This window comes from Nycticebus coucang, chromosome 1 (assembly GCF_027406575.1).
Source record: "Nycticebus coucang isolate mNycCou1 chromosome 1, mNycCou1.pri, whole genome shotgun sequence".
In the NCBI taxonomy this organism is placed as follows: Eukaryota; Metazoa; Chordata; class Mammalia; order Primates; family Lorisidae; genus Nycticebus; species Nycticebus coucang.
The window spans coordinates 72,268,771-72,291,647 of NC_069780.1; the positions used below are offsets into that span (position 1 = coordinate 72,268,771).

Genomic DNA, 22,877 nt, shown 5'->3' on the forward strand with positions numbered 1-22,877 from the left:
TCAGCCTCCGCAGCAGCTGAGACTACAGGCACCCGCCACAATGCCCGGCTATTTTTTTTTTGTTGCAGTTTGGCCGGGGCTGGGTTTGAACCCACCACCCTCGGCATATGGGGCCGGCGCCCTACTCACTGAGCCACAGGGGCCGCCCGAAAGAAAGCCTTTCACTCAAAGTTCCAAGGTAATCGGAAATAAACACACTTTTCAGAGTCCATTATGCACATAAAACAGGAATGGTCACCCTTAATCAAAAAATGATCATTGAATCAGTGTGTATTAGAGCTTGTAGGGCTTAACCAGAGACAATTGATTTCTTCATTTTATGTATGTCATAGTCAAACACAAAAATAAATCATGGCAGAGCCTGAACAAAAACTTAGATCTAAATTTTCACTCAAAGTGATTTCTACCATATCATACATGCATTTTAAATAGATGATTCCCTTTAGTCCTCATTACAACTCTATACTGAGGTACAATCATGGCCCCATTTTATATACAGGGAAGGTTATATATGGGTTATATAAGGATCAAACCCTACAGTCTGACTCCATAAGCCACACTATGTAGTACTAGCATAATCCTAAATTTTATAGATAGGTAGATATTTTTCACTTACCAAGAGAATTTCCAAATAACTGTAATAAGTGCCATCCTTTATGGATAAAATAAAACATACAGGCTGCAATTTGGAATTTCCCTTCTCTAAAGTAAGTCCTCCTCCCAATCCAAACTCAAGCACCAACTTCTCACTGAAACGTTCTCCTATCACTCAACTGAGATTAATTTCATTCTTCAAAACTTTTTGCTGTATATTACTTATATGCAGAAAGTGCCAGCTGTCTCTTAATATCTATTCTCCCCTTCCTAGTAACAGAAATCTAACTTTTTAGCTCTTAGCAAGTTGCTACATTTCCCAATCTCTCCAGTAGCTAGGTACAACCATGTGATTCCATTCTATAATTAAAATATTTATACAAGTATGATCTTGGAATTCTAGGAATGCTGTTAAAGAAGGCAGATGTAACTTTTGTCCTTTCCCACTATTTTGCATTGCTATCCAAAATCTTGTTTTGGTTGGAGCTTCAACAGCTATTTTGGAACATGAGGCAACCTTGAGGAGGAAAACAGCCTGCAGTGGACTGTGGAGGAGAAAGACAGACCTCTGGGCCCGTGATGAGACCACGAAGCCACTATATCATACTGGGACAACCTCTGTCTGTATTTTATATAATAGAGAAATAAACTTTTATCTAGCTCACTATTATTATATTTTTCTGTTAAATCAGTTGAACCTAATCTAACTGATAGAGTTCAGATGCATGTGTATTTCATAACACAAGGTTTGTTGTAACTATGGTGAAGGGAAGGGAAAAAAATGGTTCTCTTAAAATACTAATGTAAAACATGCCCAATCATAATTCTCATTCTCAGACTCTGTGTGGTAATTTTCAACTTTGGGGGGGAAGAAAAGAGAAAAGAAGAGGAATGAAAAAGGGAAAACAACGTGTCTGTCTCTTTGCCATTGCTCATGCCTTTCCTCTTCTGTCTTCTCTACCGTCCTTGCTTCGAGGCCCACCTGAAAGAAATCGCTCCTGCAAAACCAATGAATTCAGAGTGCATATTACCTGTGCCATTTACTTGGTAGTCATTTCTAGTAACACCTTTCTTTCAGCTTGCTAACTTTTACGTTGTACTTCTTTTTCTATGTGTCACCTCCCCAACCTAGAGGGACCTACCTTGTATTTCCTTGCATCCTCTACAGGTACTAGAAAACTTCATCTGTATGGCTGAAGGTCAATAAACTTTTGATTGATTAACTGAATTAAGGTAAGAAGAAAAGTGAAGAAAGGAGAAAGAACAGAAAACTAAAGAGCGAGAATGTACAACTTCTTAGAAGTAAAAGAACATAAGAGAAATCCCAAAGAACCAGTTTTACCTAAATGGACCTTATCAAACAATTGGGCCCAGTAAAACAAACAGGGTATGTTCATATATAGGCAGTGCAAAACTCAAACCTTACTTAGTATGCTTGCTCTCCAACAAAGAAATAGGATATTTTGCTTCAGATATTCAGACTGAATAACTGAATTTATTTATTTAAATTTATTTTCTAAATTAGCCTAGATATTTTAAAGAGTAAGAAACCCAAGTTAGGAAGCCATGTTTTGATAGTGAATGTCTGGTATTCCAAACCATATACCAAAACTGTCTTCCAGCAAGATCATATTTTAGAGGTATTATTCTGTCAAACATAAGACGAATGAAATAATGATTTAAAATATTACTAAGTCTAAACTAAGTAGTCCAAGAGATCATTTTTGTTAGATTTTATTACCTCTCTTCTAAGACCCAATAAATAATACGGCATCACAAAAAATTATTACTACCTCTTTAAAAACAGAATGTATTTTAAACGTGTATTTTGCAGGAACTGCGTTATTAAAAGCTCCGTAAGGCTGTGGGATAGTAAAAGCTGTGTAGCCCTATATATGCAGAATTAACAAAGTTCCAGGGTATGAATAAAAATATTAAATTAACAGAAAATATAGTTTCTTTCTTATTCATAACACAAATTGTCTTTGCTCTATCATACATTTTAAAATAATGATTGAAAATGCTAAAATAACATCCTTATATTTGTCCTACTTATGAAAGTTGAACCACTTTTGATTCTTTTTATATACAATAATAATAGTTCCAACCTCTAAAAAATATTGCATTGTCTTGAAAATTTCTCCTTATTTCTATTTTCCTTTCAAATTCTTTTAACATACATTTCTCAGAAGTATCCCAGATAGTACCTTCTTTGACAGTGAAATGTACAAAACAAATGACATGTCAACAAGTAAATTAGCATTCCCTTTCTGACCAGCTGGGTCACATTTCCTTTTCAAAATCCTCAGTCCCATGATACAAAATAATAATAATCTAAAAGACCTCATTAAATGATCAATATATAGATTGATCCTTCTTTAAGGAGACACATAGTATTTTAATTGATTCCTTGAATCCATTAACTGGAATATTAAAGCCCGAGCCTCCAAAATACACTGTATAGGAATATTTATTAACTCATTTTTTTCAGGGTCTGGGTAATGGCAAATGAAAAGATTCAAGAACTTTTACATTTAGCCAACGAGTAAAGCAAGTCCAGCTTTCACTGAATCTTTCATATAAACAATATCACAGCAGAAGTTATAATAGACAAATTAAAACACATCTACTTACCAAAAAACTTCCAAAGGCTGAATTAAATATTGCAGCTGCCTATAGAAAAAAAATAAATGGGGGGAAAAAAACTCATTGAAAGTAAACAGGAATAGGAAAAGCACACTCTCTTCCCCCACTTTTCAAAACCTTAAAACATTGATTCTATAAAGCAAAGTTAGTCACTGCTTACAAAAATTGCCAGTGGCCTGTAGTTTACTAAGATAGATGAGCTGCAGCTTAGGAATTCATAAATAATGGGTCTCAAAAGCAGGCAGAAATACTTGTCATGCCTTGAACCTATGTGACAGCACCAAAAGAATCATCACCGATGCTAAATCAAAACCTCGTTGTTATTGATTTTGCTACTAGATTTAAAACAATCAGAGATTGATTTAATCATCAAAAAATTCATATTACTGGGAGAAGAAAAAACAAAATTATAAGGCAAACATTAACTGCTCCCTGTCAGTGAGCAGAAGTCTTACAAATTACAATCACAAGGTGAGATCTGTTGTTCCCTTAAAACACACATTAGAAATATAAACAATGCTGTTAAGATCAGGGAAGTTATTGGTATGCCATTAATTACAAGGTCAAAACAAGCAAGAAAAATTCCATTTGGTATTCAAAATACAAAGAAGAAATATTTGACTTTATGCTTACCTAAATATCCATGGATACACAGTAGATGTTATATAGCTCTTAACTTTAAAGGAATCTCTCCATTCAATGAAGCTACACCAAAGTCCTGAAAGCTTCTCTCCTTACCCCAAAAGGAGAAAAACTTGTATAACATCCAATATGATGCAAGAAAATAAGGAAAAAAAAAAAAAAAGCAAAAGAAATAAAGAAAACCTATTTACATTTCCTGCAGATGCAGAGCAGAATTAAGTTAATCATCTTGGACATGAGCGGCCACACTGTAGTGCAGAGAGGATGTCAGTTAAGTAAGTTTGAATAAAGTCCAAAGCCAGGCTAAGAGCTGTAGCTGAAAATGCCTTCTGCTCCAGAAGAGGATGCAATGAGAGTGAATGGGTAATGAGATCCCTGGCTCCAGAGAGCTTAGCTCTCCTATTCCAGTTCATAATTAATTCAAAGCTTTGATAATTTCATTAGATTTCTCCTTTGCTGTCCCTATCAATAAAAGATGGCACTGGACCACAGCTCCTCTGTGGCATAAACACAGGCACAGGCACAGACTAGGGAAACCTTTGGTTCCTAACAGGGACAATGGCATATGGTGTTCCGTGTTGTACAGGGAGCAGTGGAAAAAAAAAAAGAGAGCTAAATAAAACATTATAGACAACAACTGTAAACTATAGCAACATATTTAACACATCTTCCTGGAATTACATTGTGGATGATTACAAGAACGAGTTTTATGTATGAAGAAAAATAAGTAGAAGAGTATAAATACATGAGGTGTGGTGAGATCATCAGGAAACACTGCCTGCAAATGTTTTTTACATCTAGACCCTACTTAGTACTTAAAATGAATTTATCTCTCTTTTCAGTAAAGGAATGAAGCCTTCCCCTTTGAGCTCCTCTCTTCTAGATTCATTTCTTTCTGGTGCCTAATACTAGATAACTAGCAGTTTTGCCTAACATTTAAACATAGAATCATTAGAAGTAAAAGACTCCAAAATCAGGGCGGGGCCTGTGGCTCAGTGAGTAGGGCCCTGGCCCCATATACTGAGGGTGGCAGGTTCAGACCCAGTCCCTGGCCAAACTACAACAACAACAAAATAGCTGGGTGTTGTGGCAGGCCCCTGTAATCCCAGCTACTTGGGAGGCTGAGGCCAGAGAATCGCCTAAGCCCAAGAGCAGCACTCTACCAAGGGCAACAAAGAGAGCCCTGTCTCAAAAAAAAAAAAAAAAAAAAAAAAAAAAGACTCCAAAATCAAAGTAAAATAAGTATTCCCCAGATCCAATTGCCCCACTCCTATTCCCTCTTGTTCTCTTTTTTAACCGAAACACAAACAACATATTTTATGTGAATCAGCTATGTTCCTGCATTTGTGAAACGACAGTGATACCAGAGATGGAATATCTTAGGTACTTGAAAATGCCACAGGCCAACTCACTCTCAGTTGTTTTCTGACAGCAGCGATGGATTTGAACTCACTCAGCTACAATGCCCTCCCATGCAGTGAGCTCTGGCAATCTTTTGTGAAGCGGTTGAATAAGGTTCTGCGTACTTTGAAGTCCATGTAAAATCAGACACTGAACTGAGGATATTGGAGCCACAGATAACTAAGCTAATAGCTCAATTCTGCAGTTGCAGTATATAAAATAATTATAATTTTCAGAGTTGGAGAGAGAAATGATAAATATGTAGAGAGTATTTTATTGATACATAAAAGACATATTTTTTTATTTAAGGAGGAATTTCCAACTCCTTAGCATGATGTGCAAGGCCTTCCATGAACAGGTCTCTCTCCATTTCATTCCCTGCCCAAAATTTTATATTCTGACAACGTCAAACTACTTGCAGTTTCCAAAATTCATCAGGTCTCTTCCTACCTCTTTGCTCCCTGGCCTGAAATACACTTCACCCCCCTTCTCTACCAGCTAACTCTCACTTAAGTTAATGACTCAGTGTGGGCGCCATCCTTCCAAGATGTTCTCCATCACCTCCACATGCACACACAACTTAGCAGGCACATATGTCTACACTTCTAGGAAGACTGAATGTCCCCATACTTGCTGCCAGAATATCCTGAGTCTATCTCTGCCCTGGTACTTGTCACACTGTATTGAAATAACCTATATTTTAATGTCTTCTAAAAAAGGAACCTAATAAACTCATCCTCAGCACCTAAATGTTTGTTAATGAATTGGTGGAATAAGTAGGATTCCCTGAAATGTCCAAAGTCTTTCACTCTGACTAAGTTATTCTACATGTGTGTTTGGCAGAATCCAAGGATTGCAGACACAGAAGACTAGATCTGACACCTGGTGCCACAACCATGCACTAGTAACGACGGTCAATCTAGACTTCCAACCATCATCTAATCTAAGTGTGATGTCCTAACTCCATCCATTCTGAGAAAGTGAACCAGACTTACCCCATTTTCTTAAGAGCTTGCAGCCCCCCAGCCCTTTTGTAACCAAATAGCCCCTTGAGCAAGCAGTGACCCTATAAAAACAGGAAGGAAATTTAGCTGAGAGCTGCAGAATCCTGTGACACCTGAAAAAATCTTGTGGAAACCACAACCCTGTCACAGGTCTGTCTGGTATGTATGTGCGCATTGTAAGACCCCCCCCTCCCCATAGCTCTAACCTTGCAGATATCAGCTTCTGTAAAATTCTGCTTATGCCAGGGCTTCCCATCTCCCGCTTGAACTGCCTTATAAAAACTTTGCACCTCCACTTCAAGGGGGCCAAGAGACTCTGTGGTGTGAGCCTGCTCTTGACTGGCCAGTCCAATAAAGGATCCTGGCTTAATTTGAACTCAGTGTGCTGGTGTTTATAATTCTGCTCGCAACATAAAAATGGTACAACATAAGAATGCCTTTCACAACATCTTGTTTAACTTCCTTTAAAATGTTTTAACTTTCCTATCATAATAGAATGACATAAATTACATTTAATGTAAATAATGTTTTAAACCTTACTGTTGCTAAACAACAATAGTTAGGTAAAATCTAATATTACCAAGGAAAACTTTGCACCACTATAAAAGGATGATCTGCATACACTGATATAAATGAAAGCAGGCACAGATATTTCAAGTGAAAAAGCAATTCTGATAAGCATGTATGATTCCTATTGTATAAATACGTGTACACACACACACACACAAATACAACTAAGGCATAAAAGCACACCATTGTTTTCTAAAAGAGATCACTAAAATATTTCTAACTATGATTATTATGTTGAAAGGGACTAAAGGGAGGTCTTTTTTTTTTTTCATTTTGTTTTGTTTGTCACATTCAGCTTTTAAATCTTTTCACAGTTATCTTTTTAATTCTAACAAGGATTATGAGGGCAGGGAGATGTTAGGCCATTTATTGTTTGCTTTTCGAACTCCTCTGCATTAAAAATATAATAAATACTTTATTTAAAAATAAAATTAGGATTTCAATCCCCTAGCCTGAGCAAAGCAAGGTCCCATCTTTACTAAAAATAGAAAAACTACCCAGGAGTAGTGGCATGTACCTATAGTCACAGCTACTCAGGAGGCTGAGACAAGAGGATCACTTGAGCCCAAGAGTTTGAGGTTGCTATGAGCTATGACATCACGGAACTCTACCCAAGGTGACTGAGTGAGACTCCGTCTCAAAAAAAAAAAAAAAATTCAATTCCTACTTTGCATGGTAGTGATCTCTCTTACTGTTTGCTCACAGCTGGAGGCTGAGCACTCATCATGGTGGTTGGGGTTTAAGAAGCCATGGGAAGAACAGAAGGCATCTTTTGGGAGCATCTATAACACGCAAATATGTGATTTTGAAAACAAACAACAAATCTACCATTATTTTTATATTAACACAAACATGGCTACAGAGAACACAATCTTCATGAACTGAGATCAAACATGAGCCACCAAAGATGACTTTTTATGAAGATAGGACCCTTCAGGTTATACCAACAGACCCTCTTGAGATTTGAGTTTTCTCTTCTCTGCATTCTGAAAGCTATACCCGGGATAGTCCACTGATTTTTAAAGACAGCACTTCTCTTTTTAATATCCCCTTTGCTAAAAACAATTTCAAAATCCATTCCCCTTCTCGAATGCTTTCTCACAAGAAGAACTTTGCCTAATATGTTGAATGAATGCATGAATGAACAAATACTTCTTATGCCAATTGAAAGTCTTATATTCTCACATTTTGTTATTAGCTCATGAATCCCATTTGCACAGTGTACACCTTGGAGTAATCATATTTGATAAATAATTAGATCAATGCTAACTGAAAAAGTTCATGTTGAGGTAGTTTTTTAATACTGAGTAGAGTGGCTTCCTTTGTATTACATATTTGTAGGTAATATATTTATTCTGATATCAACCCAATTTTATCCAATATAAGGTATTTTACTAATGTTTCATTATATACTGTACACCATGTCTTTATTAAATTATTTGGAAAATTGAGCAAATTATTTTTTTCATAACATACTTGGAATTCGTTAAAATACAGGTAAATTTTAAAAACAAACTAAACAAAATAGGGACAAAGAGTTCTCTAACTCATAAAAGCAAGCTCTTTCATTGTTGAATGGCTCTAAACAATATGAAGTTCTAACTTACAGTATGCTAGAAAACCTAAGTACTTATAAAAAGAAACCAAAAATAGGTTAGGGACCACTTCACATGCAGGCTCTATTCCTATAAAGGCAAGTAATTCCAGAGGAGATTGATAAAAGGAAATTTCTAGAAGAGTGTTTTAACATTTTCTCCTCTTCTAGGAGAGAAAGCTGGTACTTTTACCATACCACCTAAGTTGAGGGTGGGGATGCCTTCTATAAAAGAACCAACAGTAGAAACAGAAGAAATTTCAAAGAGGTGAGAATAGCATTGCTGTCCCGTGCTAGATGTTTGCTGAGGGGATATATTCCATGCCGGCTGCCACAGAAGCAGAGGGAACAGTGTGTGAAAGTTCTTGGGAATCATGGTGCTTCCCTCATGGATGGCAGGGATGGGGGGACATATAAATGAACCAGAAACAGTTACTTGCTTCCTGACTTGAAGCAGCAAAGATGTAGGGCAAAGAGATAGGATGAGCAGTTGGACAAAGTATGCTTCAACTTTATGATGCAGCAAGATTCTGCCAATTCTATGATGGGACAAGGTTCTGCCATTTCCATAGTAGCCAAGAAGATGCCTCAGAGGACTGTCTTCAAACTTGGTTCAGTCTGAGAGACCACACCCAAGAAGAGACTTCAGCAAGAAGAGACTGCAGGGTTGTGATTAGGAAAGGGGCTGGAGGTAGACTCTGAAGAGCACCTTCCTCTAATCTGTCCAGCAAACAGACGCAGCATCTGGAGGCCTGCTCTGACTGAGAGCACTGCGGGCCATACTACCACAGTGCAATAAGAGAGGACTTAGTCCTACTCCCACTGAGGTCCTACCATCCTCTCTAACTCTGAAGAACCCAGAAGTAGGAAGGGTGAGCAGGTTAAAAAAAAAAAAAAAAAGAAAATAGTGAAATAGACCATGACCTCTTCTCCACTGATTCTATTTTAAAACTGTTATATCTAGGGTGGCGCCTGTGGCTCAGTGGGTAGGGCACTGGCCCCATATACCAAGGGTGGCGGGTTCAAACCCGGCCCCAGTCTAACTGCAACAGAAAATAGCCAGGTGTTATGGCGGGCGCCTGTAGTCCCAGCTACTCTGGAGGCTGAGGCAAAAGAATCACCTAAGCCCAAGAGCTGATGTCACAGCACTCTACTGAGGGCGACTCTGTCTCTAAAAGTGAGACTCTGTCTCTAAAAAAAAAAAGAAAAGAAAATTTTTATATCTATATATTCTTGATTAAAAAGCATAATTTTCTATGTTTTGCAAATATAGGTTAGGCCTAAATTGGAAAAGATGTAAATTTGAAGCTTTAAGCTAGACTGCCTTGAATTTTTTAATAGCTAAAAGTTAATCCTAATTAACAAATATACAATTATCTTATCATGAAGTGACTAGAAAACCATGAGATCTGACAGAGATATTGTCAAAGGAGGAGTCAGGGTGGGGAACAGGAATATGTGAAAAAGCATTTCAGTTATATAATCTTTAAATTCACACCATTCAATAAACAGATTCTACTAAAACCACAACATTTTAAACACACAGCTGGGCTAAAAAAAGACACAACAAAAAATAAGTATAGTTGGCCTCATTATCTGTGGTTCTCTATCTGTGGATTCAAATAACCACAGATTGAAAATAGTGTATTTATTGGTGTATACAAAGGCTACTGACTTGTGGACATTGATTTTATATCCTGAAACATTACTGTCAAGATGAGAAGCTAATTAAGGACACAACTCCCTTCACCATAGTTTCAAAGAAAATGAAATACCTAGGAATATACCTAACGAAGGAGGCGAAGGACCTCTATAAAGAAAACTATGAAATCCTCAGAAAGGAAATAGCAGAAGATATTAACAAATGGAAGAACATACCATGCTCATGGACGGGAAGAACCAACATTGTTAAAATGTCTATACTTCCCAAAGCAATCTACCTATTCAATGCCATTCCTATCAAAATACCAACATCGTACTTTCAAGATTTGGAAAAAAATGATTCTGCGTTTTGTATGGAACCGGAAAAAAACCCGTATAGCTAAGGCAGTTCTTGGTAACAAAAATAAAGCTGGGAGCATCAGCATACCAGATTTTAGTCTGTACTACAAAGCCATAGTGCTCAAGACAGCATGGTACTGGCACAAAAACAGAGACATAGACACTTGGAATCGAATTGAAAACCAAGAAATGAAACTAACATCTTACAACCACCTAATCTTTGATAAACCAAACAAGAACATACCTTGGGGGAAAGACTCCCTATTCAATAAATGGTGTTGGGAGAACTGGATGTCTACATGTAAAAGACTGAAACTGGACCCACACCTTTCCCCACTCACAAAAATTGATTCAAGATGGATAAAGGACTTAAATTTAAGGCATGAAACAATAAAAATCCTCCAAGAAAGCATAGGAAAAACACTGGAAGATATTGGTTTGGGGAAAGACTTCATGAAGAAGACTGCCATGGCCATTGCAACAACAACAAAAATAAACCAATGGGACTTCATTAAACTGAAAAGCTTCTGTACAGCTAAGGAGACAATAACCAAAGCAAAGAGACAACCTACACAATGGGAAAGAATATTTGCATATTTTCAATCAGACAAAAGCTTGATAACTAGGATCTATAGAGAACTCAAATTAATCCACATGAAAAAAGCCAACAATCCCATATATCAATGGGCAAGAGACATGAATAGAACTTTTTCGAAAGATGACAGACAAATGGCTAACAAACACATGAAAAAATGTTCATCATCTCTATATATTAGAGAAATGCAAATCAAAACAACACTGAGGTATCATCTAACCCCAGTGAGAATGGCCCACATCACAAAATCTCAAAACTGCAGATGCTGGCGTGGATGTGGAGAGAAGGGAACACTTTTACACTGCTGGTGGGACTGCAAACTAGTACAACCTTGTTGGAAGGAAGTATGGAGAAACTTCAAAGCACTCAAGCTAGACCTCCCTTGATCCTGCAATCCCATTACTGGGCATCTACCCAGAAGGAAAAAAATCCTTTTATCATAAGAACACTTGTACTAGACTGTTTATTGCAGCTCAATTTATAATCGCCAAAATGTGGAAACAGCCTAAATGCCCACCAACCCAGGAATGGATTAACAAGCTGTGGTATATGTATACCATGGAATACTATTCAGCCATTAAAAAAAATGGAGACTTTACATCCTTTGTATTAACCTGGATGGAAGTGGAAGGCATTATTCTTAGTAAAGCATCACAAGAATGGAGAAGCATGAATCCTATGTACTCAATTTTGATATGAGGACTATTAATGACAATTAAGGTTATGGGGGGAAGCAGAAAGAGGGATGGAGGGAGGGGAGTGGGACCTTGGTGTGTGTCACATTTTATGGGGGCAAGACCTGATTGCAAGAGGGACTTTACCTAACAATTGCAATCAGTGTAACCTGGCTTATTGTACCCTCAATGAATCCCCAACAATAAAAAAAAAAAAAAAAAAAAAGAAAAGAAAATAGTGTATTTAAGGAAAAAAAGGAATGGTGTATGTGTACCGAACATGAATAGACTTCTCTTCCATGTCATTCCCTAAACAAACAGTATAACAACTATTTACATTGCACTAGGGATTATAAGTAATCCAAAGATGTTTTAAGTATAAGGGAGGATGTGCATAGAGTATATGAAAATAGTAGGCCATTTTATATAAGGGACTTTATCATCCTCAGATTTTGGTATCCATGGGGGTTCCTAGAACCAATCCTCCATGGATACCAAGAGAAAACTGCACTATATAGAGAGAAATTAGTCAGAGGCAGAGTGGTAAAGCCCATTAAGAAATAAGAAGCATAGACTTTGATCTACAAAGTATGGAGAACTGGAACTTAGATACCTTTTACATAGAGGGTAAGTCTGGAAAGACTGTTCCCACTGTGTAAGAGCAACTAGGAAACTATACTTACAAATTCAAGAAAGTAACGTAAGGCCCCCATCAAGGGTGAGTGTAGAGACTAAATTTATACAACCCATATATAGTGGATTCAAGAAACCAAACTAAGGGCCAGTGTGGTGCCTCTTGCCTGTAATCCTAGCATTCCAGGAAGCCGAAGTGGGTGGGTTGCTTAAGCTCTGGAATTCAAGACCAGCCTGAGCAAATGCAAGACCCATCTCTACTAAAAATAGAAAAAAAAACTAGCTGGGTGTGATGGTGTAGCCTGTAGTTCCAGCTATTCAGAAGGCTGAGGCAGGAGGATCACTTGAGTTTGAGATTGCTGTGAGCTCAGCTCATGCCAGGGCACTGTAGCCTGGAGCAACAGAGTGAGACTCTGTCTCAAGAAAAAAAAAAAAATAATAAGAAAAGAAAAGGAATTCCATACTAAGAATTAATTTAAACAACAACAACAAAAGGACAAAATTGATTAAGGGACAGTGGAACTCCTGAGGCCCTGAAAGAAACAAATGCAAACTTTTCTTTGAGGCTACTTCATTAACCCAGAACAAAGTGGATTCTCAGACAAAACGGCCCCTAGTGAAAAGAAGCTAACAATAAAAAACTACAAGCCATATGTGAAAGCTGTATGTTGTATAAAATGAGTACCATTACAAAGCAGGGAGGAAAGGAGAAGCAACTGGCTTTGTCAAATATATAAAGAAAAAATACTAAATAAAGACCTGTATACTGAAGGAAAAACCTTTAAAACTTTTAGAAGAAAATATGAAACTATCTTTATACCTTCAGAAAAAAATTTCTTTAAACAAGATATAAAAATTATACATGGAAAAGGAAAAGCTAAATGGAAAATCTGAACAGACAAATAACAAGTGATGAGATTGAATCACTAATAAAAAGTCTGTCAACAAAGAAAGTTGAGGACTGGGTGGCTTCACTGCTAAATTCTAGCAAACTTATAAAGGAGAAGTCACATCAATGCTTCTCAAACTTTTCCCAAAAAATGAGGAGGAGGAAATTCTTGCTAATTACAGTAGAACCCCTGTAAGTTGACCACCCAAGGGACTGTAACAAACTGCTCAAAATACAGAGGTGGTCAAGCCCACTGTACTGATACGCACATGTGGTGCATGTCTGGTCTATGGGAATTAGTCAACCTAAGGAGGTGGTCAACTATGGATGTTCTACTATAATTCTAAGGGATCAGCCATTACCGTGATAACTAAAAATGGACAAGGACAGTATGAAAAAGACAAAACAAAACTACAAAGCAATATCCCTGATGAATATAGACCCACAAGTCCTCAACAAAATACTAGCAAACCAAATCTAACAGTACATCGAAACCATAATACACAATAATCAAGTGACATTTATCCTAGGGATGCAAGGATGGTTCAACATATGCAAATAAATAAATGTGATACAGAACGTTAACAGAATGAAGAGTCAAAACCATATGCTCATCTCAATAGATGATAACAAAAAGCATTTGATAGGCCAGTTGCAGGGGCTCATGCCTGTAATCCTAGTGCTCTTGGAGGCTGAGGAAGGTACATTGCTTGAGCTCAGGAGTTCAAGACCAGCCTGAGCAAGACAGGTACCCTGTCTCTACTAAAAATAGAAAAACTAGCCCAGTGTTGTGGCGTGAGCCTATAGTCAGAGCTGCTTGAGAGGCTGAGGCAAGAAGATCGCTTGAGCCCAAGAGTTTGTGATTGCTGTAAGCTATGATGATGCCTTAGCACTCTACCAAGGGTGAGAGCATGAGAGTCTATCTTAAAACAAACCAACAAACAAAAAAACATTTGATAAAACTTCAATATCCCTTCATAATAAAAATTCAACATATTAGATATACAAGGTACATACCTCAAAATAAGAAAAAGGAAAAGCTAGGGGTTGCCATTGCCTTGCAACAAAGTTCTGGCCAGGCAGATAAAAACTGATGCAACCTTAATGTTGGGAGACAGAGGGAGGTTAGTTCTGAGCACTTCCCCTTCTTGCTTAGAGCAGTGAAGGTGCTCTTGCATCTATAAGGGCTTTGCAGAATAAGCCACTCTAGTATCATTGAGATTCAGAAAAAAAGGCCAAAAGCCCCTACCTCCATGATCTTGATAAATGAGAAAAATAAATCCTTGCTTGTTTAAGCCATTTTTAGTTTGATTTTCTATTACTAGAAGAACTAGTTGACACAATCATGTTTTTAAACAAGGGGGGAAATTATAAAGAACTAATCAGGCAAGTTGGATAAATTAAAAAGTATTTCCTCTAAGCTATGAATTTGAGTAGTCATATTTTTACTTAGAACAATCTCTTGTTCCCATTGCATATAATATCGTTGAAAATAAGGAAAATTGACTGTTGGTCACTAGTGTTGGAAATCAAAGGTGAATTGCTTTCCCATGGGAAAATCTCTCAACTGTGTGAACTTATATCACACCTGTCTCTGAGTCACAAGAAAAAAACTGGCCTTCATATTTATTTTCTTCCTAAACATAAGTTCAGTTTGAAACACACATAAAGACTAAAATACCAAATACAGAATTCCAAATTGTGGTCTTCAATTAAATATGGAAACACAAAAAACTTTCTTTTTACTTGTAATATATTTTGTAAAGTGCTATAGAAAGGCAAAAAAAGAATTAAGAAAAGTTTATTCTGTTTTCAAAGCCAATTTAATTGGCATTCTCACACACAACTTCGTTGCTATTTTACTAATACTGACTCTTTAATTATCACTATTTTCCTTGTATAAATGTCACAACAAATAAAATTTGAGTTATACATTTCTATACCATATTTAAGTATTATTAAACCATACTGCAGATAAGCATATACAAGATAATAATTAAAATGTGAGTTTATAATTCATGCTCTACATTAGGGATACTTTTCACTGGGTGTATATGTATCATTGTATTTTTTAAGCAGCAATGGCTAAAAAAGAATACTGTTGAAAACATTACTGAATAGTTCTTCTCAACAAAGAAACCTCAATGAAGACTACGGTACTGCTACAAGGCATTCACCACTTAAGAAAACAGAACTTTACACACTGTCTCACTTAAACACCCACATACGTTAACGGTACATGTTCAACGTCCAGCTGTTTTGCTAAGAGTAAGCTACATTTTCTGTCTATTTCTACAGGTCCATTTCTTGATACCACTGGAAAAAAATCTTTTAATATTCTAAATCTTGAAGTGAATGGAGAGGGGTTGCTATTTGTAACTATTCATCTCAATTCAGGCTAGGAAAAAAATATATTCAAGTTACTGTTTCTGGGTGCTAAATTGAATCAGGTGTCCTCTCCTCTTAAGAAAATTAAGTTGCTTTTGTGCAGGAGTGTTTTAATGAGAACAGAGCGGGCCGACAGTGATGAATGGGAATGACACCAGAGAGAGCACGTAAGCAGGACAATATGTGCATGTTACAGTCTTGCAGCCTATTTTTCACTGACTATTCTGAATGACTTCGCTGTTTCTTAAGGGGCCTATTAATCTCAAATTTAGTTATTATACAACGTTTATTTGAACATATATTCTGCGGATGATGACAGTTAATAAAGGAAATCTTTCACAAGCTGTATTTTTACATATTGTTCCAACTGCAGCTCCCAGTCATTTGATGGTATTGATGGAATAACCTACATTGTGCTGAGGCTTTAAAAAAAAAAAAAAAAAAGGCACATATATTCAGATTCCTTTCTAAGCACATGGGGAGTCTTAAATAACCGTTAAAATGCATACAAAAAAAGCCCAGAACAAAATGGTAAAGGTAAAAGGACATCTTAACTGTGCAACAAAAATCACTTAAAGTGCAAACTGACTCTTCTAAGACAAACCAGACACCTTTTAACACCTTTAAAGCCTCGGTGTATAATATGCAATAGTTCTTGCATGCCCATCTACATTTTCACAATATGCATTGAGCAGCAGAGAGAGGGCAAAATCAATTTTCTTGAGGTGCAAAAAAGAACCAAGTAACACAGCTGCTTTGATTTTTCTTGTTGGTATGTTTCCTTGATAAAACACCATGTTCTTAAAATAGTAGTGATTCTGTGTTTCTTATTCCAAATAGCATACTTTTTGAAAGCTTAAAAGAAATGTTTTAACATTTTTATAAAACTTATTTATAAGCTTGAATAAGCTCATCAATTCCAATTTTGGGTATGATTCTAGAAGACATTTGTTACTTTACATGTTACTGGTTCATTATAACAAAACCTAATATTAGCAGGAAAATATTTATATTAATTCAAGATTTTTAAATCTGCCTTATAGTACTTGAGATGAATACAGACCTAATCCAACACTGCTGATTGCATCCTCTTGAAATATCAGTCTTCAAAAAAATGTTGAATTTCAATGAAATGAGAATTTGCAAGTGAGGAGTGTTCTTAGGTACTATGATAATCCCTTATAAATCAAGAAACAGAACTCCAGAGGCGAAGGATCTTTCCCAAGTTCATACTGTACAGTAGCAAAGCCAGAACAGAACTCATTGGCAGACACTTCCTGCACCCTCTCTATTACACCCTCACTGCCTATCTTCTATATTATTTAAACAGACATTTGTAGCTATATAACAGAAAAAGTGCATATGCCAAAACAGTAATAGCAGTTATGTTGAGGTAATGAGATTATGGATATTTTTTCCTTTACACTTTTTCTTGACTTTCAATATTTGTGTACAGATTACATATTTCTTAGAAAAAAAACACATAATAAATTGTATATGTTAAGTACAATTGTAATTTTAGAGGCTTTCTCTTGAACTTAGGCAAACCTTGAACAATGCTGTGCACCTATTAGGTGCTAATATAGAGAAGAAACTACTTGGTCTTCTTTTCTATACTAACACTGAATATTCAATATTCATAGGAACAAACAGGGACTTAAGCCAGAATACCAACTCTTGAACTGCAAATGTACACTTTTAATATTTGTCTATTAATATTTATTAAGCTCTTGTAAATATCTAAGATTAAGATGAATGAAACTTAAAATGTTATATACTGCTTGACAGTACATCTTCTTAAAGATGTACTGCTATGCGCCTGTGGCTCAGTCGGTAAGGCGCCAGCCCCATATACCGAGGGTGGCGGGTTCAAGCCCGGCCCCGGCCAAACTGCAACCAAAAAATAGCCGGGCGTTGTGGCGGGCGCCTGTAGTCCCAGCTGCTCGGGAGGCTGAGGCAAGAGAATCGCTTAAGCCCAGGAGTTGGAGGTTGCTGTGAGTTGTGTGAGGCCACGGCACTCTACCGAGGGCCATAAAGTGAGACTCTGTCTCTACAAAAAAAAAAAAAAAAAAATTTCTCAATATTCCTAAAGTTTAATTGCTCTGACTCATTTGGGTTTCCTATCTCCCAAAAAAGAACGAAACAAATGCTTCTCTAATTATTAATTCATTCAACATAAATTTATTAAGCAATTTATTAAGCTAGGAACTCAGAACACAAAAATAAATACCACAGAGTACTAACACACAGCCTAGACTAGAAGACAAACATCACGATAGCTACGATACAAGATCGGGGGTAACAAAGAGTTATGATAGCATAGAAAATAACTATAAAAATAAAGGGTTTTTCAATATCTTCTAGTGATATACAATGAGTACTTTTCTGATCAATTAATGGAAGTTCTATTTAATGTCAACATATGAACTAAGCTCTCAGCACACCAAGAGAGGAATTAGCCAAGAATTCCCCTAACACTTCTAACACTTTGTTTAGAAGGGCATCCACAAAACATAAGTGACAGCCTATGTCAAAGTATTTAATGTTTCTTAAAAATTTTAGACTCTAGCTGACTTAACTCTGTTATTTCTGCTCTTTTTCCATCCATTAAGTCTGGGAATCTCAGAGCTTCTTAAGAGGGCATGGATCAATCCCTCAGCAATAACTCTCTCATCAGCTTTTCATTAGCAATAAAATAGCTTTCCTACCATCTTCTGGGAAATAACTTACCCTAGATTCACAGAACTGCAATGGACTTCTGTACATCATCTAATCAAGGCACTCCTCCTCGAAAAGGACCACACTGAAATCACTAACTAATGGTCCCTACCTATCCTATTCTTCATGTCTTCAGGATTGAAAACAGCACAATCTCTTTTTGAGTTTTGATCTAAAGTCTGTGTTTTAAATCACACTTTTTTGCTAGTAAATTCTTGCTGTTTCTGAACTATCTTTTTATTGGAAACTATTTTTTCATCTTAGATCCCCTGAGAAAAATTTTAAAGAGCTATTTTTGCCAATACAAGTAATGGGCTACTAAATGGTTAACAACTGACTCCAAGGATAAGGGGAGGAATACCAATTTGTAATATTTGCTGATTTTTATGCTGTAAATACTCCCACCACGGCCAATTTCAAGCTGCAAACATGATGTCAATGAAAAAGAAGATGAGAAAAATGGCGTAATGCCAAGAAACATAATAAATTAGAAAAAGAAGGGCAAATTGTACACAAAATAGGCACAAGAAGGAAATAATAAAGATATGATCAGAAACTAATGAAATCTAATGAAATAAAGAAACAGAAAAATAACCGAGTAGTCAATAAAATAAAAAACTAGATCTTTGGAAAAAGATTGATAGAACTGATAAACCTGTAGAATAGGAGGGATTGGTGAATTTTTTCTGTAAAGAGTCACTCTTTTATTTTACCCAACTGATCTAACCTATATTGCAACACAGTGTTATGCTAACTACTTGGAATTGATGTCAAATTCCACAAGTTAAAGGCTCAGGCCTCCATAAGACCGCCCTACTTTAACAGCAGATGTACTTTGAGAGTCCTCAGACTACCTACACCTCTGACCAACTGGCTGTAAATTCAAGAGATTCCATGTTCCCCTTAGGTTCAATAATTTACTAGAATAACTCACAGAACTCATTAAAAGTGCTATAATTACAGTTTTATTATAAGGGATATGTAGAGAAAGGGCAAGATCAGGGAAGGAGTACAGAGCTTCCTGCCATCTTAGAGAACAATTAAGATCTTTACCAACCAGGAAGCAACACTAAGCTTTGGTGTCCAGGAGGAAACACTGTGCTTCAGTGTCTGGAGTTTTTAAATAAGGTTTCAGTATGTAGGAATAACTGACCACATGGTTAAACTCAATCGCCAGCTCTTCCTTTCCCTGAAGAGCAGTCAGCTAAAAGTTCCAAGGTTCTAATCCCATGCTTAGTCTCTCTGGTGACCAGCCCTCACCTCGAAGCTATCTAAGGGCCCACCACCTCATCTGATTGGCAAAACAAAGACACTCTTAACACTTAGGAAATTCCAAAGATTTTTGAACCTTCATGCCAAAAACACGGGACAAACACTAGATATATTTTTTATCACGCAACAGCAACATAAATATTTCAGATTTTGTGGCCCTATGGTCACAAATGCTCACCTCCACTGTTGTAGCCAAAAGCAGCTGTAGGTCCTGTATAAACTGAAGAGTAAGGTTGTATTCCAACAAAGCTTTATCTATGCATGGATACTAAAATTTGATTTTAACTTAATTTTCATGTGTTATGAAATTTTATTCTTCTTCAGATTTTTTCCCCCTAATTGTTAAAAAAAATGTAAAAGTTATTCTTAACTTACATACCATGCAAAAACATGTGACAAGCTTGATGTGGCTACAAACCACAGTTTGTCCATTCCTGCTTTCGAGGGGAAGAAAAGGAAAGACAGAAATTACCACTACCAGGAATGAAAGAAGAGACATCCTAAAATCCTTCAGACATTTAAAAGATGAGTAAATTGAGAATGTTAGGCCCCAAAGTTTAACAAAGTGGTTCTCAACCTTCCTAATGCCATGACCCTTTAATACAGTTCCTCATGTTGTGGTGACCCCCCAACTATAAAATTATTTTCATTGCTACTTCATAACTGTAATTTTGCTACTGTGATGAATTGTAATGTATATATCTGATATGCAGTATATATTTAGGCAACCCCTGTGAAAGGCTCGTTTGCTCCACAAAGGGGTCGCGACCCACAGGTTGAGAACTCCTGACTTAGACAAAATGAACAAATTCCTTGAAAGACACAAACTACCAAAGCTCTCTCAAAAACAACAAGCAACTTAAACTGACCATTCTCTATTAAAGATAACATATGCTTAAAAATGTTCTCAAAAAATTTACAGGGCCAATGCCTTCACCAGTGAATTCTACCTAATATTTAAAGAAGAAATAATAGTAATTTCATGAAAATCACACAGAAAATACAAGCAGGAAAATATGCCAAATCATTTTATGAGACAAGCACTAGCCTGTACGACACCAGATTAAAACATGAAAACTGCAAAGCAATAATCATCGCGCACACAGATAGACATAAAACTCCTTACAAAATTTGAACTAATTAAACTTAGTAATATAAGAAAAGAATGATACATTATGACCAAGTAGGGTTTATTCCAGGAATATAAAGTTGGTTTAAGATTGTAATATCAATCAAAGCAATGTACCTTGTCAAAAGCTTTCAAAAGGAAAACATATAATCATTCCAATGATGAAGAAAAAGTATTTGATAAAACTCAGATATTCATGAGTAAAAACTCAAAAATCTAGAATTGATTTAAAAATTTCTTCCCCTGACACAGAATGTCTTCATAAAAACCAAACAGCTAATGTCAGGCTTCATGGCAAAAAAGTGTATGTTCCTAAAATCACGAACAAAGTGAAGATGTCAACTTTCACTATTATTTCTGTTCAACTTTTGCCTTGTCAAAGTAAAATAAAATGAAGACCAGGACTTAAAATTATCCAACAGACCAAGGAAGAGACCTTAACCTTAACTTGGGCTATTTCTTGTATGTGCTTCTGATAATCAGAAATAAAACTAAGTCATCTCCAAAAATGGTAAAAATAATTGTTACTATCCAATTCCCTGCTATCTGGAAATCCCCAATTTTATAACCAATCACTATAAAGTTTAAACAACTCTCCCATTTTTGCAATATAACTCAATCTGTAATAGTCTACCTCTGGGATTCTAACTAATTTCAATTTTGAAGTCGCTTGAGTCACAATTTGTGTTTACTCTTTTTTTCAATAATAAACTTGAAAATTCACTTTACTAATATGATTTGACTTTTGTTTTGACAGTCTAAAAGTTCTAACCATGCAATAATTGAAGAAAAAGAAATAAAAGGCATACAGATTAGAAAAGAAGAATAAGTCCATCTTTATTCACAAATCATGTCATCCTAGAAAATTCCTCTCCTCCCCAAACAGAAAACTACAACAATGAATGAGTTTATCAAGGTTGTACAATACAGGGTCTATCTATAAAAATAAATGCATTTCTATTTTTTTTTTTATTGTTGGGGATTCATTGAGGGTACAATAAGCCAGGTTACACTGATTGCAATTGTTAGGTAAAGTCCCTCTTGCAATCACGTCTTGCCCCCATAAAGTGTGACACACACCAAGGCCCCACCCTCTCCCTCCGTCACTTTTTCTTTATATTAGCAAGGAATACTTTTAAATCAAAATTAATAAAAATGCTATTTACAAATAGCATCATAAACATGAAACATAGAAACTAACAAAATATGTGCAGAATTTGTATGTTAAAGGCTACAAAACATTGATGAGGGAAATTTTAAAAGGCTTAAATGGAGGGACATGAATATCAGTGATGACAAATCTTTCCATATTGATTTATAGACTCAATGTAATCTTGATCAAATTCCCTGCAGGATTTTTAGTAGAAATTGACAAGATGACTCAAAGTTATTTTTGAAATAAATTTTATGTATTTATTTATTTATTATTCAAAAAAATTTTATTGGGGGAAAAAGTTGGAAGACTTGCACTACTGATTTCAATACTTAATAAAATGCTACACCAATCAAGACCATGTGGTGCTGGCTTAAAGACAGATATACAGATCAATAAATGGAACAGAATAGAAAGTCTAGAAACAGACTCACATGGATACAGTACAATGATTTTTGACAAGAGTGCTGGAGTAATTTAGTGGGGAAAAGATAATCTTTTCAATATGTGGTAACTGGACATCTATATGAAACAACCAAAACAAATCTATAAATTAAAAAAAAAAAACATTTGACATTCACCTCACTATATATAAAAACTATGTTGGACTGGATTATAGACTTTAACACAAGAGCTAAATCTATAAAACTTTTAGAAGAACACACATAGAAAATCTTTGTGATTTTGGATTAAGACAATGTTTCTAAGTTAATACACAAAAATCATAAACTTTAGAATAAAAAAAATTGATAAACGACTTTATCACAATTTAAAACTTCTTTCCTTTAGAGACAATGCAGAGAAAATGAAAAACAGAGCCACAGGCTGAAAGAATGTGTTTGTAAATACATATCTATATGTAGAATATATTTAAAAGTAAAAATTAGAAACCTCTTATAGCTAAATAAGAAGACAATTCAATGGAAAAAAATGTACAAAAGATTTGGACAGATATTTCACTGAAGAAGAGTGAT

At 36.0% G+C, this 22,877-nt stretch overlaps 1 protein-coding gene across 2 annotated transcripts in view; it reads right to left on the reverse strand.

Annotated features, from left to right (window-relative positions):
• Positions 1-22,877, reverse strand: part of SLC10A7 (solute carrier family 10 member 7) — a 333,888-nt gene that overhangs the window by 198,486 nt on the left and 112,525 nt on the right. For both annotated transcript variants that reach the window (XM_053582250.1, XM_053582258.1), the window contains exon 5: positions 3,229-3,267. In XM_053582250.1, coding sequence (XP_053438225.1) covers positions 3,229-3,267 — 39 coding nt within the window. The remainder of the gene's footprint in view (positions 1-3,228; positions 3,268-22,877) is intronic.